Below are 15,381 nucleotides of genomic sequence, written 5' to 3'. Positions count from 1 at the left end.
GATGGGAACACCCCGTAAATTGATTCTTAAGCTTAGTGAGTTAGAAGTAAAATGTTTTTTTCATTTAAAAATAGCTCCTGAGCCCCACTCCTGTTTCTTTTCAATGTATTTTAAAGAGTCTTGTGGGTGGTATTTATTCCAGAAACCACAGAATTAGTTTTATATTTTGATGATAAAACCCTAACCATTGGTAGGTGCCCGGCATTACCACTTTTCATCTTAGACCACTTATAATAAGTGACATGTCATAAAACAATTCTTATACCATAAAATAACTGACAGATATGGTCCTTTCATTTTAGCCATGTCCTAAATGAGCTGGTACAGACAGAGAGGGTGTATGTTCGGGAACTGTTTACTGTTTTGTTGGTAAGTGACTCAGATTGTGTTTTCTCGTCTTTTCCCACATTCATTAGGAGGTGCTTTGGTCAGACTTCTCTTTCTTTCTCCTTCCTTGATTGTTGGCTAAAGGTCCATATTTCAGGTTCTCCCTCAGCAGGGAGACTTGTGGGTTCAGAATTTATTACAGAAGAGATAAGTTGCCCTCTTAGGAATATAACAGATTGTTATAAGTATTCCCAGGGTGCTATTTACAGATTGTGATGTAAAGCGCTAAAAATGGGAGAAAAAAATACTCATTTGATAGAAATGTCATAATATTAACTCAGTCTGAGAAAACCCACTTATCGCTTGTTTAAGGAGACGTTAATAACTCATCATATAATGTTTCATACCTGGTTTCTATTTTGTTTCCTATACTATAAGCTACCCTGAAGGCCAAAGAGCCAGCACTTGATTTAACCAACTGAGTGAAAAACCTTGACTTCCTTATCCTATCGAAGTAATAATAATAACAATGGGAATAATAATGATAATAGTGGATAACTTTGGGAACTAGGAGATTTATTTATTTTTCCCATTTATTATTGTTATTATCAGGGTATAGTTGATTTACAATGTTTCACCAAGTTCTGTTGTACAACAGAGTGACCCAGTCACACACATTTCCCTGTGCCCATCCATTCCAAATAGAATAGTTTGCATCCCCAACCCCCCCTGCAAGTGCCCATCCATCCCAAGTCTGTTCCTCTTGGCCATGATTCTGTTTTTGCTTTTTGTTTGTTTGTTTGTTATTTTTAGATAGGATCATCTGGGGAACTAGAAGATTTAAATGTTAAAATTACAACCCGCTTTACCCAATAATCCTCTATATATTCTGCTGTACCCATGCCTTTGGTGGCCCAATCAAGTGTTAATGAGAATATTTTTTTAAGTGAATAAATGTATTTATTTTGGGTAGGGCTATAGAGCGGAGATGGATAATCCAGAGATGTTTGATCTTATGCCACCTCTCCTGAGAAATAAAAAGGATGTTCTCTTTGGAAATATGGCAGAAATATATGAATTCCATAACAAGTATGTAATTACTGAGTTGAAGTTTCTCTTTCATGATTATTATTTAAAGGGTTATTGACCAGTTTAGTGTATTTCACATAAAATTCTATCACTTTTTTTCCTTTGAAATTTTTACAGCATTTTCATGAGCAGTCTGGAAAATTGCGTTGATGCTCCGGAAAGAGTGGGACTTTGCTTCCTGGAAAGGGTTAGTTCGATGTTTATTTAAAACTGTGTGAATATGGGCCACCAACACAACAGCTTGTTTTATCAGAACAGATTTAGGGGCAAGGTAGGCAATATTTTTTCTGTCTTTGTGTCTTTGGAGAAGACACATCACTCTAGCAAGTATTTAGTCCTAAACTAAGTCTTGTTATAGCAATGGGGTATTCGAACATGCAAATAGGCACTTCATTCGGTGGCATCAAATGCTTGAATGGCTCAGCTAGTGACTACTGACCCGTGGGTGATCCCAGGAGTCCAAGGACCATCCTGGCTGTGAAGATGTGAGAGTTGGGGTTATCTTAGCACAACCATTCTTGGCTTGGTTAATTTTTAGCCTAAGCGATGCCTTGATATACCCCCTAATACCTGTCAAGTCTTCGAATCAAGTATAGTCTGGCTTTCAGACAGCAAGGCATCTATCATAGGAACTTTGCAAAACAGGGGGCCATCTGTTCTTTTTATTCTACGGGCTCATTCAGGAGGACTCATTTCTTTGGGTCCCAAGAGTGTAGTTAGGACAACTGACTTCCAAGCTTTGCAATCATACCTTCCTCCATTAGAGTTTTCTCTCAGAGTAGGCTCTGTGTATCTAGGTCCTCCTTTTTCCTGAAAGAGCAGTTCTGTCTTGATTTGAGAGTCGGTTTGATAGAGGTGATCACTGAAAGCTTCCGAGGAGATAGCTTATCTCAGAAGGTGGTTGTGGAGTGAGAAGATAATAAGGATACGGCTGAAGCTTTCTCAGCATATCCTAACGTTAAATGCATTTAAACTATGGCCACGTTCTTCTTTGACGTCCCTAAGCAACAGCAGCCCCCTTTTCCTTTGAACTCCTGTTGTGCTTAATGTCTGTGTTACTCGTTGGGAAGTTTACGTTTCCTGCACATCTTTACATGTATTCATGAATTCTTTCTCCAACTAGATGGAAAACTGTTTGAGGCACGGTCCACATCCTATATATTTTTGTATCTCTGACAAGGTCAGCGGAGTTCTTGGCACCCAGTAGTGCTTAACGAAATGCCTGTTGATGTGTTCATTCATTCAACAGCAGTCTACTGAATACCTGCTATGTGCCGAGCACTGCAGTAGGCGATGTGGAATATCAAGACTCTTTGTGCACAGGGAATCCATTGTGTACGGTGTGAGTTGTACTATGTTAGAGATATACAAAGGGTCCTATAGGAGCTAAGAAGAGGTGCATCTGACGTGGACTGGAGCTATAAATGATGGCATTTAGAAGAGATGACTTACGAGATGAATGCTAATGAGTTGAGTAGGCAGTAGCCTACTGAGGGTCAAATAAAGATGATTCCAGCGAGAGAGAATAGCATGGGCAGGTGCTTAGCAGGTTTGTGGTACAATGGAGATGTTCTGTGAGGGACCAAGGACCTCGGGACTTAGCCATAAGTTCATTCACTAGGGAATGGAGAGACTGAGAACATAGGAAGAGCATGGTCTTGGTACCCTATTAGCTCACGGTAATGAAAAAAGTCGCCTGTTTTCTAGTTCATTCAGGGAAGGCTTTTCTTCCTCTAACTCTTCAACTTGCTAGGTGGAAGTTCTGAAGTTCCTTGGATAATTGCTCTGTGTGTCCCTCTATCCAGTCTGATGATGGACATTGAAATATAACAGCTGCCAGCGTGACGGGCCCTTTAGGCCACCTTCTCTGTAATGCTTGGCCATCCTCACTCTGGCTCAGCCTTTCTTGATAAGAAAAGTACATACTTACAAATTGGTAATCGGTTTGAATTTTCTTTTTATCACAGAAAGATGATTTTCAAATGTATGCGAAATATTGTCAGAACAAGCCCAGATCAGAGGGAATCTGGAAGAAGTATTCAGATTGCGCCTTTTTCCAGGTATAGTAATTGTTCAAGTATCAGATGTACTCTTTCTGCAAGACACTAGGATAGTTCTTATTTATAAATTCATTTTCTGCCTTAAGTAACTTATATATATGTATACATCAAAGGGCAGTTCAGCTCTTCCCAAAATATACACACACGTGCACGAACATGTATGCTGCTCCCTAGAGGCAACTACTTTCTGTTCTTTTTAGCATTTACCTCCGTATCTCCAAATACCATGCTTATATTGCTACTTCTCACAATGGAAGAAGATTTAGCTTTCTTTTTTAAAAACATTGATTGTATGGAAGTATAGTTGATTTACAATGTTGCGTTAATTTCTGCTGTACAGCAAAGTGACTCAATTACACATTTATACACATTCTTTTCCATATACTTTTCCATCATGGTTTATCCCAGGGTGTTTAATATAGTTCTCCATGCTATACAGTAGGGCCTTGTTGTTTATCCCTTCTATATATACTAGTTTACATCTGCTAATCCCAAACCCACACTCCATCCCTCCCCCACCCCCACCCCCAATTTAGCTTTCTTAACAGAAGTCCAATATAGTTACATTGTGTAACTGTGGTTACATTGATATACATCGTTAAAAGACTACATAATTTCTGTGCTCAGATGAATCATGTGGGATAAGATGGCTGCCTTTCCTTCCCTTTTGTTTTTCTAACAAGTGTCTTTTCACTTAATTTTCTGTGTCCTTTTCCCTCTTCTATACTCTCCCAGTTGTGAGAGTTACATTATTCTCTTCTTAGTACATTTTTTTCTTTCTTTCTTTTTTTTTTTTTTTTTGCTTTTAAGGGCTACACCTGCAGCATATGGAAGTTCCCAGGCTAGGGGTTGAATTGGAGCTGCAGCTGCCGGTCTATACCATTGCCACAGCAATGTGGGATCTGAGCCATGTCTGTGACCTATACCACAGCTCACAGAAATGCTGGATCCTAAAGAGTGAGGCCAGGGATCAAACCCACAGCCTCATGGATACTAGCCGGGTTTGTTACTACAGATCCACAGCAGGAACTCCCTCTTCTTAGTACATTTAAATGTTATATTTTCTCTGGATTTCTTCTCGAGTCAATCTCTCCCAGAGTGTTCTGACCTGCACATCTCAACTCACTGGGTCTGTTGTGCAGCTGCCATCTTGGATGTTGGTGACTGTCATTTGAGGGAGCCTGTTCACTGGTCTCTTGCATGGGCTCTCCTGTTTCCTAAGTGCCAGATCTTTCTCTTACTTGTTTTATTCACTTATTCGGTGGAATACATCCTCCAGTAGCTTTACTGAGAATGTGCATGATAGGTAAACATTTTTGAGATCCTGCATGTCTGTAAATGTCTTTGTTCTACCCTAACACTTGATTGCTAGCCTGGCTGGGTATAGAATTCCTTGTGAGAGCTCATTTTTCTCAGAATTTTGAAGGTATATGCTCCATTGTCTTCTAGCTTCCAGGGTTGCTGTTGAAAAATCTGATGCCATTGAGATTTTTGCTCCTTTGCCCATGACCTAGTTTTTGTCCTTTCTCTGAAAGCTTATGAGAGTTTCTTTTATGCTCAGGGTTCTGAAATTTGACAGTGCTGTGCTATTTTCCCAGTCTTGTGGTGATCTCTTTGAATTTTGTCTTCTTGCCCTGTTTTCTGGGATTTATATTCCAGTCCTTCTATTGAGAGTTTTGTTTCTGCCATCATGTTTTTAATTTTGAAGAGCCTCTACCCATTTTGTTCTCTGAATGTTTCCTTCATAGAACCCTGTTTTTGTTTCATGAATTCAGTATCTTCACTTATCTCTATGAGGATAATAAAAATAGATTTTCCTTTTAAAAGTAGTTTTGTTCCTCCCAAAAGTAGTTTTCTCCTCCCTGCATAGTTTCTGTTGTCTTTACGTTGTTTTTCCTTTTTTTTTAAATTTTGTTTCTATCACTTTCCTGAAATGTCTGATGATATCTGGTTGTCTGCTTGCATTAGGAATAAGCAGTACAAAGCTTATGGGAAGTTTCCTGTGCATATGTGGGTTTATGACCATGCCTCACTGTCAGATGATTTGTCCTTGGGGCGATCCCCAGTATCTGTATCTTTAGGTCCTTTCACTCCGGCTGATCAGACTCCCCAGTCGGCTGGCTGGGGAATAAGGGTCTGGTTGCCAGTGTTCTGGTAGCCAAGTGGGGGAAAAAGCCGAGAGTCTCCAGGTTGGTACATAAATATACAAGTAATCTCTTTGCTTCCTATATGGTTCTCTGCCCTCAATGGCACATCGTATTCCCTAGTGCAAAGGCCCTCTCCTCTTTTCAGAGAAACATCCATTCTTCTGCTAGGGGGACAGGAAGGCAGCCACCTCGCTGTGCATAGTGGCATGGCTGTCTGAGATGCTTATTGTTGCTGCTGCTGCTTTTGTTAATTTTTTTTTTTTGTCTTTTTTCTATTTCTTTGGGCTGCTCCTGTGGCACATGGAGGTTCCCAGGCCAGAGGTCGAATCAGAGCTGCAGCCACTGGCCTTCGCCAGAGCCACAGCAACACGGGATCCGAGCCGGGTCTGCAACCTACACCACAGCTCATGGCAACGCCGGATCGTTAACCCACTGAGCAAGGGCAGGGACTGAACCTGCAACCTCATGGTTGCTAGTCGGATTCGTTAACCACTGCGCCACGACGGGAAGTCCTTGTTAGATTTTTAAGCTCATTTACTTTTTTTGGCTAACAGCTTTATTGACAGGTAATTAAAATAATGCAAACATCACCCTCTTAACACGTACAATTCGGTAACTTTACTGTAGTCCCAATGTTGTGCAGCCGTCACCACTATGAATTTAAGAATGTTTTCATCATTCCACCAAAAAAACGGTCACCTCCTATCTTCCCTCCAGCCCTGCTGCCCTCTGCGATCACTAAGCTACTTTCTGTCACTGTAGATTTGCTTGTTCTGAACAATTCGTCTAAATGGAATCCTAAAGGACGTGATCTTTGTGTCTGGCTCCTTTCACTCAGCGTCATGTTTTCATAGTTCATCTATGCCGTAGCCTGTGTCAGAACGTCATTCCATTTTATGGGCTAATAACAGTCCATTGTATGGAACGTCTGCATTTTAGCTACCCGCTCATCAGTTGATAGACATTTGGGTTGTCTCCACCTTTTGTGTACCGAGTTTTTGCGTGGCCGTTATTTTCGTTTCTCTTGGCCACATAGCTGAGTGTGAGCCTGCTAGGTCAATGGTAATTCTCTTCAACTCTTTGAAGAACGTTTGGATTGGTTTCCAAAGTGACTGCACCATTTCATTTTCCTACCAGTGGTGTATGAGGGGCCTGATGGCTCCATTGCAACACTAGTTAGTATCTAATTCCTTTTTTTTTTTCTTCCTTTTTTTGGCCGTCCTACGGCATATGGAGCTCCTGGGCCAGGGATCAGATCTGAGCCGCAGTTGCAACCTATGCCACAGCTGCGGCAAGGCTGGATCCTCTAACCCACTGTGCTGGGCTGGGAATTGAACCTGCGTCCTGGTGCTGCAGAGACACCACCCATCCCATTGCACCACAACGGGAACTCCTAAATACTCCGTTAACAGATTTTCAACAACCGTCTTTTTTCAAACCCGATCTTTATCTCCACCTTTCCAAGGTACTTTGGTGTCTGACCGCGACGTCTTTGCGGAGGGGTGGGGGGACGCGTTCTTTAACACCGATTGTTCCCCGGCTTTTCCCTCTGCCCGTTTCCAGATTTTGTTGATGTGTTTTCCTGTCTCTTCTGGGTAACTTTAGGTTTTGCTTTGTAAAAACCATCATTTTAGTTGGGTTTCATGAGTGACGAGAGCTAAATACACGTACCGATCTACTGTTTTTACCCTGGATAATTAAATTAGACCATGTATTGGATCTTATGCATTTCCAAAGGAGGGTCCTGGATCTTACATGGGTGTATCCTCTCTTTTTGTTCTGCACTTTCTATACGCGCATTGTGTCCTAACCAGCTCCATCTTGCCTTAATTATGGGCCCTGCAATGTTCCCAGGCCCCAAAGTCATGACTCTTATATTTATAGTGGCAGGGAGCCAATAATCAGATGAAATGTAGCACCACTTGATAAGGGCTGTATTTTTCTTGTGACATTAAAAAAAAACTCTTCTCATACTCAGCCTGATTTATATTCAGTACAACCTATTTCTTTTCTGGGTCTTGGCCTGTGAAGCTAAGCCTTTTGTTAATTTTCTTGGATACATCGAAGTACTTCTTTGTCATGTTAACCTATGGTCATTTATTGCTTTCTTACCTTTTAAACATTCCACATCATTGTGAATATATATATATATATATATATATATATATAAACATTTATCCATATATATATATAAACTTTTTAGATTTTGAAATTTGGGGATTTTCTACCTCTCAGATCTTGAAATAATGTTCACAGTAGTTTTTCCGATATACTTCCTCATAAAATTTTCGTACTGTATATAACAGTGATTTTTTTGGGTAAATTTTCCTTGAGATATAAGAATTGGATCTAATCAGTGAACACTTGGCATTTATATAGGTATGTGTCTTAATATAAATTTATCGATAATTCTATTTTAATGACAGGAATGTCAAAGAAAATTAAAACACAGACTTGGTCTAGATTCCTATTTACTGAAACCAGTGCAACGGATCACAAAATATCAGCTACTGTTGAAGGTAATTACATGAAGCATTTGTTACTTTCTTTACTTACTTTTTTGGCTCAGGTATGACAAAGCCCTTAAGAAGGAAGCCGCTGACTAGTAAGCACTAGAAATAGCTAAGCTCACTGACTGGGGTGGAGGGGGGCTGGATTTAGCAATAGAATCTAATTAGTTCTTCTTAATAGCAGTGAAAGTTCCAGCAACTACTATACACACATCAGTGGGACTTGTATGGACAATTAGCTAAAAGGGGAGTTCCTGTGTGGTTCAGCAGGTTAAGGATCTGACATTGTCACTGCAGCAGCTCAGGTTGCTGCTGTGGTACGGGTTTGATCCGTGGCCCAGGCACTTCTGCATGCTGTGGGTGTGGCCAAAAAAAGTAGCTAAAAGGACTCCCTATTCTTAGCTTTACACCCATGCCTCTAGTACTTGCATAGCTAGAGTGAATTGAAGGAGCTCTCTTGTTAAGAGGAGCTAAATGATTATTTCTTAGAGTTTCGAGACTATTTCCTGTGGGCCTTCTCCATGAAAAGTGAAAATGGCACACCCTTCAGTCATGTGAAAGCATTACTAAAATCGTGTTAAGTAAAAATACAACATAGCTTGTTTTAAAATGTATTTTCACAGCGCTGTATGGCATATGCAGAATGAATAAAACAAGTAGCTATGCATGGAGGACCAAAAAAATGTGTAATTGCTTTAAAAACTAATCTCTAATGTGTCCTAATAGTTACTGTTCTCCAGCTCCAGAAGCACTGAATGCCCTTTGCTTTATACTGTTTAGTCACTATTCCATTTCTTCCCCAGTTCTGACATTGTTATTGAATATAGTAGAGGGAGTTCCCTGGTGGTGCAGTGGGTTAAGTATGCGGTGTTGCCACTGCAGTGGCTTGAGTCGCTGCTGTGTCACAGGTTAAGTCCCTGGTCCGGGAACTTCCACATGCTGTGGGCGCAGCCAAAAAAAAAAAAAAAAAATAGTATTAAAGTGACAAGTAGCATATGAAAGAGATCACTCAAAAAAAGTGACATTATCATTGGATTCCTCCTTGAAAGCATGTTAGCCAAAAATGTTTTCATTTTCTCCAGCTATTAATATCTGTCTAATATTAAGTCTAATTCTTGACTTCTGATCACAGGAGCTATTAAAATATAGCAAAGACTGCGAAGGATCTGTCCAATTAAAGGAGGCACTTGACACGATGCTGGATTTACTGAAGTCGGTTAATGACTCTATGCATCAGATTGCAATAAATGGTTATATTGTAAGTAAATTTTAATGATTTTGTTGCAGTTTTATGGGCTAAGCATGTGAGCGTCCCTTTTTTCCTCTCCTGGAACCAACTGAGAAATACGAAGTAAGAGGCAGACAAATGAAGGATCCGAATGTCAGCATTATTATTTATGATGCTAAGTGGAAAATTGGCTTCGGATCAGCAGCCACATGGATTTATGACTTTCCCCTGCCCCTAACAAGGCCTGCCCTCCAGTGCAGACCTCGGAAAGTCCCACTCGACAGAATGTTTGGATCTATTTTAAGGAGACATAGGGTCCCAGGGTTGCCCTTTGCCCCAGTCCAGGACAGAGATGGAAGGTTTTCTTTTCGATCGAATCTTTAGAGTTAGCGCCACACAGTGGGAAGACCTGGCCTGGGAGATGTCATTTGCCCAGCAGGATGGGGGAAACAATTGAGAGCCATGAAGCCGGGGAAGAGGAGGTCTCTTCTGTCTCCTACTCCCATAGTTATTTTGCAGCCGTGCGACACATGGCATGTTTTAATGTGTTTAAAGTTATCATGAATAAAAGCTTAAAAACTATAAATCAGGAGTTCCTGCTATGGTGCAACCTGGGATGCAGGTTCTATCCCCAGCCCGCACAGTGGGTTAAGGATCTGGTGGTGTTGCAGCTGTGGTGTAGGTCGCAGCTGCAGCTCGGATCTGATCCCTGGCCCAGGAACTCCATGTGCCCCGGGGCGGCCAAAAAAGGAAGTAAACAACCCCAGAAACCTCTCAGTTACAGCTTAGGATTTTAGTAGCTCGAGCTAAATACTGTGCTGTTGAGGGGAGCGATGGGGATGTGTAGCTGTGCCTTGTGCTGATGAGTTTTGGCTTTTCTATTCCAGGGAAATTTAAATGAGTTGGGCAAGATGATAACGCAGGGTGCATTCAGCGTCTGGATCGGGCACAAGAAAGGTGCTACAAAAATGAAGGATTTTGCTAGATTCAAGCCAATGCAGCGGCACCTTTTCTTGTATGAAAAAGCCATTGTTTTTTGCAAAAGGCGTGTCGAAAGTGGAGAGGGCTCCGATAGATACCCATCATACAGTTTTAAGCACTGTTTGAAAGTAAGATAATTTGAATGGTATTATGTCATATTCTCTCATATATACATGTATGGTATTCAAGCTTGTACACTCTTTCATGTCAAAAGACTGGCTTTTATACCTCAGTTGCACACCTTTTTTTTTTTTTTTTTCTTTTTAGGGCTGCACCTGCAGCATATGGAAGTTCCCGGGCTAGGGGTCTAATTGGAACTGTAGCCACTGGCCTACACCACAGCCACAGCCACGCCAGATCTGAGCTGTGTCTGCGACCTACACCACAGCTCACGGCAATGAGGGATACTTAACCCACTGAGCGAGGCCAGGGACTGAACCCACAACTTCACGGTTCCTAGTTGGATTTGTTTCTGCTGCGCCACGATGGGAACTCCCCATCTTTTTTTTTTTTTTTTTTAAGCTAAGTCTTTTTTAAAATGGAGGCATAATTGACAGGGACCATAATGTTAGTTTCAGATTTGCAGTGTAATGATTCAGTATTCATATGTGTTGTGAAATGATCACCAGGTAACATCCATCACCACACATAGTTACAAAAATGTTTTTTTCTTGCGACAAGAACTTTTAAGATCTACTCTCTTATTTAGTAAGTTTCACATATGCGGTAGAGTGTTATTAACTAGAGTCACTATGCTGGATAGTGCCTCCCTGGCGCTTACTTATTTTATAATTTAATTTATAACTGCAAGTTTATACCCTTGGACCCTCTTCACCACCCATTTCATACCCTCCTACCCATGACATTTTAAGTAGAAGTCTTTTTTTTTTTAAATGAGATTTCATTTATTATCATGCTTCTCAGAGGGGGGCATTTGAAACCACAGCACAGATTTTTATGTAGCATCGGCTTTTTAAAAATTACGATAACTTAGGGAGTTCCTGTCGTGGCTTAGTGATTAACAAATCCTACTAGGAGCCATGAGGTTGTGGGTTCGATCCCTGACCACACTCAGTGGGTTAAGGATCTGGCATTGCCTTGAGCTGTGGTGTAGGTCACAGACGAGGCTCGGATCCCGCGTTGCTGTTGCTCTGGTGTGTAGGCTGGTGGCTACAGCTCTGATTCGACCCCTAGCCTGGGAACCTCCATATGCCCTAGGAGCGGCCCAAGAAATGGCAAAAAGACAAAATAAAAAAAAGTAAAAAAATAAATATTATTGGAGTCTAGTTGATTGACAATGTTGTATTAGTTTTGGGTGTACAGCACAGTGATTCAGTTATACCTATATGCATTCTTTCTCAGATTCTTTTCCCATATAGGTTATGACAAAATATTGAGTAGGATTCCCCGTGCTATACAGTAGATCCTTGTTGGTTATCTATTTTATGTGTGGTAATGTGTGTATGTTAATCCCAACCTCCTAAATTATCCCTTCCTCACTCCTGGCCCCTTTGGTAACCGTAAGTTTGGTTTCTATGTGTGTGCGTCTCTTTCTGTTGAGTAGAAGCCTTAGACAGAAGGCAGGTGAAGCCAAACTTGTCTCCCTGAGAGCGAAGCAGGGCGAAACATGGCCTCCCTTCTGTTCTCTCCGCTGCAATCCCGGGTCTTCCCCAAGGGGGCGCCTGCACAGGCCCGTTTTAAATTGGGGCCCATGACCCAGGCTCCTCACCTCAGCACTCTTACCAGTGGTCCTGGGTGGAGGGCTTGGTCCTGGTAGCAAGGAGCTTTTATCATACAGGAGAGACGAGGAGGAAAGCGTTTCTTCCTTTTCCTCAATGTAATTTGAAAATGGATAACTAAAAATTTTTTTATTTTATGGCCACACCTGTGGCACATGGAAGTTCCCTGGCCAGGGATTGAATCGGCTGAGCTGTAGCTGCAACCTACACCACAGCTGTGGCAACTCCCGGTCCTTTAACCTGCAGTCGGGAGCTCCAAAAAATGCTAACTTCTATGCTTAGCACGTTCCCTTTGTATCCCTCCGCCCCCGCCCAGCATCCCCCTTACCGGGTGTCCAGAGCCACCTGCAGCTGAATCCTACCCACACCTGTCCTGTCTGATCCTTAGAAATTTCTTCCTCCTCACCTATAACCCCAACTGCCATCCTGTCCGAACATGAGTCTGCTATTAAATGAGAGCGGTGTTGTTGGAGGAAGTCGCTGGCGATACTCTCGGATGGCGTTGGCATTTGGCAAGTAGGCGCTTCCAATTCATACGAGTCTGTCCTTGGCAAATCTGATGTTTTTTCACACCTAATTGGTTTTACCTTTCAAGTTCTACACTGTCAAAGCCATATAGCATTTGTTAAAGGAAATTTGGAACATAGGGAAAATTATTAGCCTCGATTCCCCAAGCACGACGATCATTCTCGTCATTTCTCGCGAGCCTCTTGTTTCTCAGTTGTTAGCAAGCTGGGAAGGGCCGGTCCTGAGCCGGGCGTGAGGGCTTCGTGTCGGGAGGCCCCCCGGGCAGCCGGCCCTCCGGGCTTTTGATTCGTCCCGGGGGTCAGTGATGTCAGGCTGTTGCTAACGGGGTGTCTGTCCAGCGCTGGGTCTCCGACCTCCTCCCCCTGTCGCCTCTCCCTGCTCCGCTTCTGAACCCACAGCAGCGGCTGTTTAAAACCCTCACTGTTTCCATAACAAATGCCCAACTGTTCCTTTTTCTCACATGATCCTCCATCATGCTCCATCACAAGCGACTAGATATAGTTCCCTGTGCTAAACAGCAGGATCTCAGTGCTTATCCACTCCAAACGCCATAGTTTGCATCTATTAACAGATTCCGAGTCCGTCCCACTCTCTCTCCCTCCCCTTGGCAACCACAAATTTGGAGAACCAGTCATTTGTGATTCACCTCATACAGGGTTCAGATCTCTTGCTGTCTATATATCTATTCCCAGGGAAGGTACTTTATCTTCATAGACCTGTCAGACTCGAATCCAAGTGGTTCACCTTTTATTTGTGGAGTGACCTCGTTACTACCTAATGCATCATTTCTGGTTTGATGTCTGGTTTGAAATGTATTGATTTCTGGTTTGATTTTGTTTTTACCTTTAATTTGTCGCAGTGATGGGCACACCAACAGATTATTTTCTAAAGTACATCAGGGTAAGGATGGACTGCTATGAGGTAATCAGTTCATGGGAGTTCAAACTACGATGGTTACCATGGAAACAGAGGGTTGGATAGATGCAAGAAAGATTTCCATGGAAGGTAAACAGGCAGACCTGTTGACTTACTAGATAGAGCAAATAAATAAACAGCCTGATTTTTTTTCTTTGATTCACCAGCAATACCTAGTATCCTTAATAAAAGAGATTAGTCAGTGATGCCTGCAAGGATTTAGACCAGGATTACTAGGAAAATGGTGATGCTGCTGACAGAGATCGAAATTAGGCTATTTCTTATAAGCCTCACTATTCTTCCTTGCTCGTGCTTGCCTATTATGACATTCCTGGATTAGGGAGTTCCCTTGTGGAGGAGTTGGTTGAGGATCTGGCGTTTTCACTGCAGCAGCTGAGGTCACTGCTGTGGCGTGGGTTTGATCTCTGCCCAGGAACTGCCACATGTCGTGGGCACGAAAAAAAAAAAAAGATTCCAGATTAAATAATTGCTAGTAGGACTAGTCAGTGAATTACATAGCAGTTTGTGTTACTGGTTTCAAAATCTCCTCCCTCTCCTTCTCTGGTACTTTTCAAGGAACTGTCGCTTTGACTTCATCATATCCAGTTGGAATTTTATGGCCCAACCGCTGTATGCTGATTGTGTGCTGTATTTTAAGTCAGCTGCTTCTGTGCAATGGAAAGGCCCTAAAGTCACAGTCAGTTCGAGACATTTGAGTTCTTCAGATTCCTCAGCCCATGCATTTTATTATTGGCATCTATGTCTTGAAGTGTAACATACACACAGTGCTCGCTGTTTGCTAGGAGCTGTTCTAAGTGCTTACAGATATCAGTGTTAACTCATTTAATCCACGTGGCAACTGTATGTGAAGCAGGAACAATTATTAATCCCATTTTGAGGATGGGCAAGCCAAGCCCCAGAGAGCCGAGTCATTCACTCAGGAGCACGGCTAGTAAGTGGAACAGCTCAGATTCCACCCCAGGCAGCAGGCTTCAGAGGCTCTGATGGGAATCACGGCACGTTGCCGGCAGGTCTTGTTCTTTCTCGTTTATTCTTCCACTCCTTCCTTCATTCCTTTTTATCGCCATTCTCCGCACTTAATCTCCTGTCTGCCCCCATAGCAACCATTCTAGTTTATTTGATGTACATCCTTCAGTTTGTGTCTTCTTTTTCAATATATACTACTGTTGTATGCACATTTCGTTTTAATTTATATGAATTATATTGCTATAATTCTTATTTTCTTTCATCCTCTTTTTGATCCCAGAAACTATTTTCAGGATACACCTATGTTACTGTTTTATGCCCAACCTGTTTGGCTTCTAACTTCTTCATAGCACTTCAGCTTAGCTATCTATGGTTTGTTGTTGTTGTTGTTGTTAGTGAATCAAGATCAATTTTTTAAATAATACTGACCCAAGAAGTAACTATTATGAATCCCAGGTACATGAATAAAAATCTTAAGCTAGACTGTTATCGGCCATAATCCCAGAGTTCTTGTCCCACTGGGGCGACTTTTAACAAGATGGGTCACGTGGTCACACTGCCCTGATGATGGTAAATTAGGTTAAAAGTTGGGCCCTGAGCACTTGACACGGCAATATATCTTCAGATAAAATGCTTTATACTAAAATATATTCATAGCTCCCAGAAATCGTCATTGAAAATGTGAAGGATAAGAAAGAGAACACAGGGTCTAACTGTAGAATCAACCTTTTCTTTTATTATATATATTGTCTATTATATAATATGCCATATAATTATACTCATGTAGTTAGACCTTTCTTTTTTTTTTTTTTGGCCACACCTGAGGCATGTGGAAGTTCCTGGGCCAGGGATCAAACCCGCACCACAGCA

The 15,381-nt window shown here is 41.8% G+C and overlaps 1 protein-coding gene across 27 annotated transcripts in view; it reads left to right on the top strand.

The window, feature by feature from the left end:
* MCF2 (MCF.2 cell line derived transforming sequence) overlaps window positions 1–15,381 on the top strand; it is a 98,077-nt gene that overhangs the window by 62,528 nt on the left and 20,168 nt on the right. For all 27 annotated transcript variants that reach the window (XR_014835172.1, XR_014835170.1, XR_014835173.1 and 24 more), the window contains 7 exons: window positions 303–369; window positions 1,301–1,416; window positions 1,534–1,603; window positions 3,384–3,476; window positions 8,050–8,142; window positions 9,266–9,391; window positions 10,249–10,470. Coding sequence is in view for 21 of the 27 variants with exons in the window: in XM_013986464.3 (XP_013841918.3) it covers window positions 303–369; window positions 1,301–1,416; window positions 1,534–1,603; window positions 3,384–3,476; window positions 8,050–8,142; window positions 9,266–9,391; window positions 10,249–10,470 (787 nt within the window). In the remaining 6 variants the exon portion in view is untranslated. The remainder of the gene's footprint in view (window positions 1–302; window positions 370–1,300; window positions 1,417–1,533; window positions 1,604–3,383; window positions 3,477–8,049; window positions 8,143–9,265; window positions 9,392–10,248; window positions 10,471–15,381) is intronic.

The sequence above is a fragment of the Sus scrofa genome, chromosome X (genome assembly GCF_054392235.1).
Source record: "Sus scrofa isolate SSC_HxYL_T2T_F1_AM1 chromosome X, Sscrofa_HxYL_maternal_Yorkshire_Landrace_v2.0, whole genome shotgun sequence".
NCBI lineage: Eukaryota > Metazoa > Chordata > Mammalia > Artiodactyla > Suidae > Sus > Sus scrofa.
This window is presented reverse-complemented; position numbering and strand designations above follow the sequence as displayed.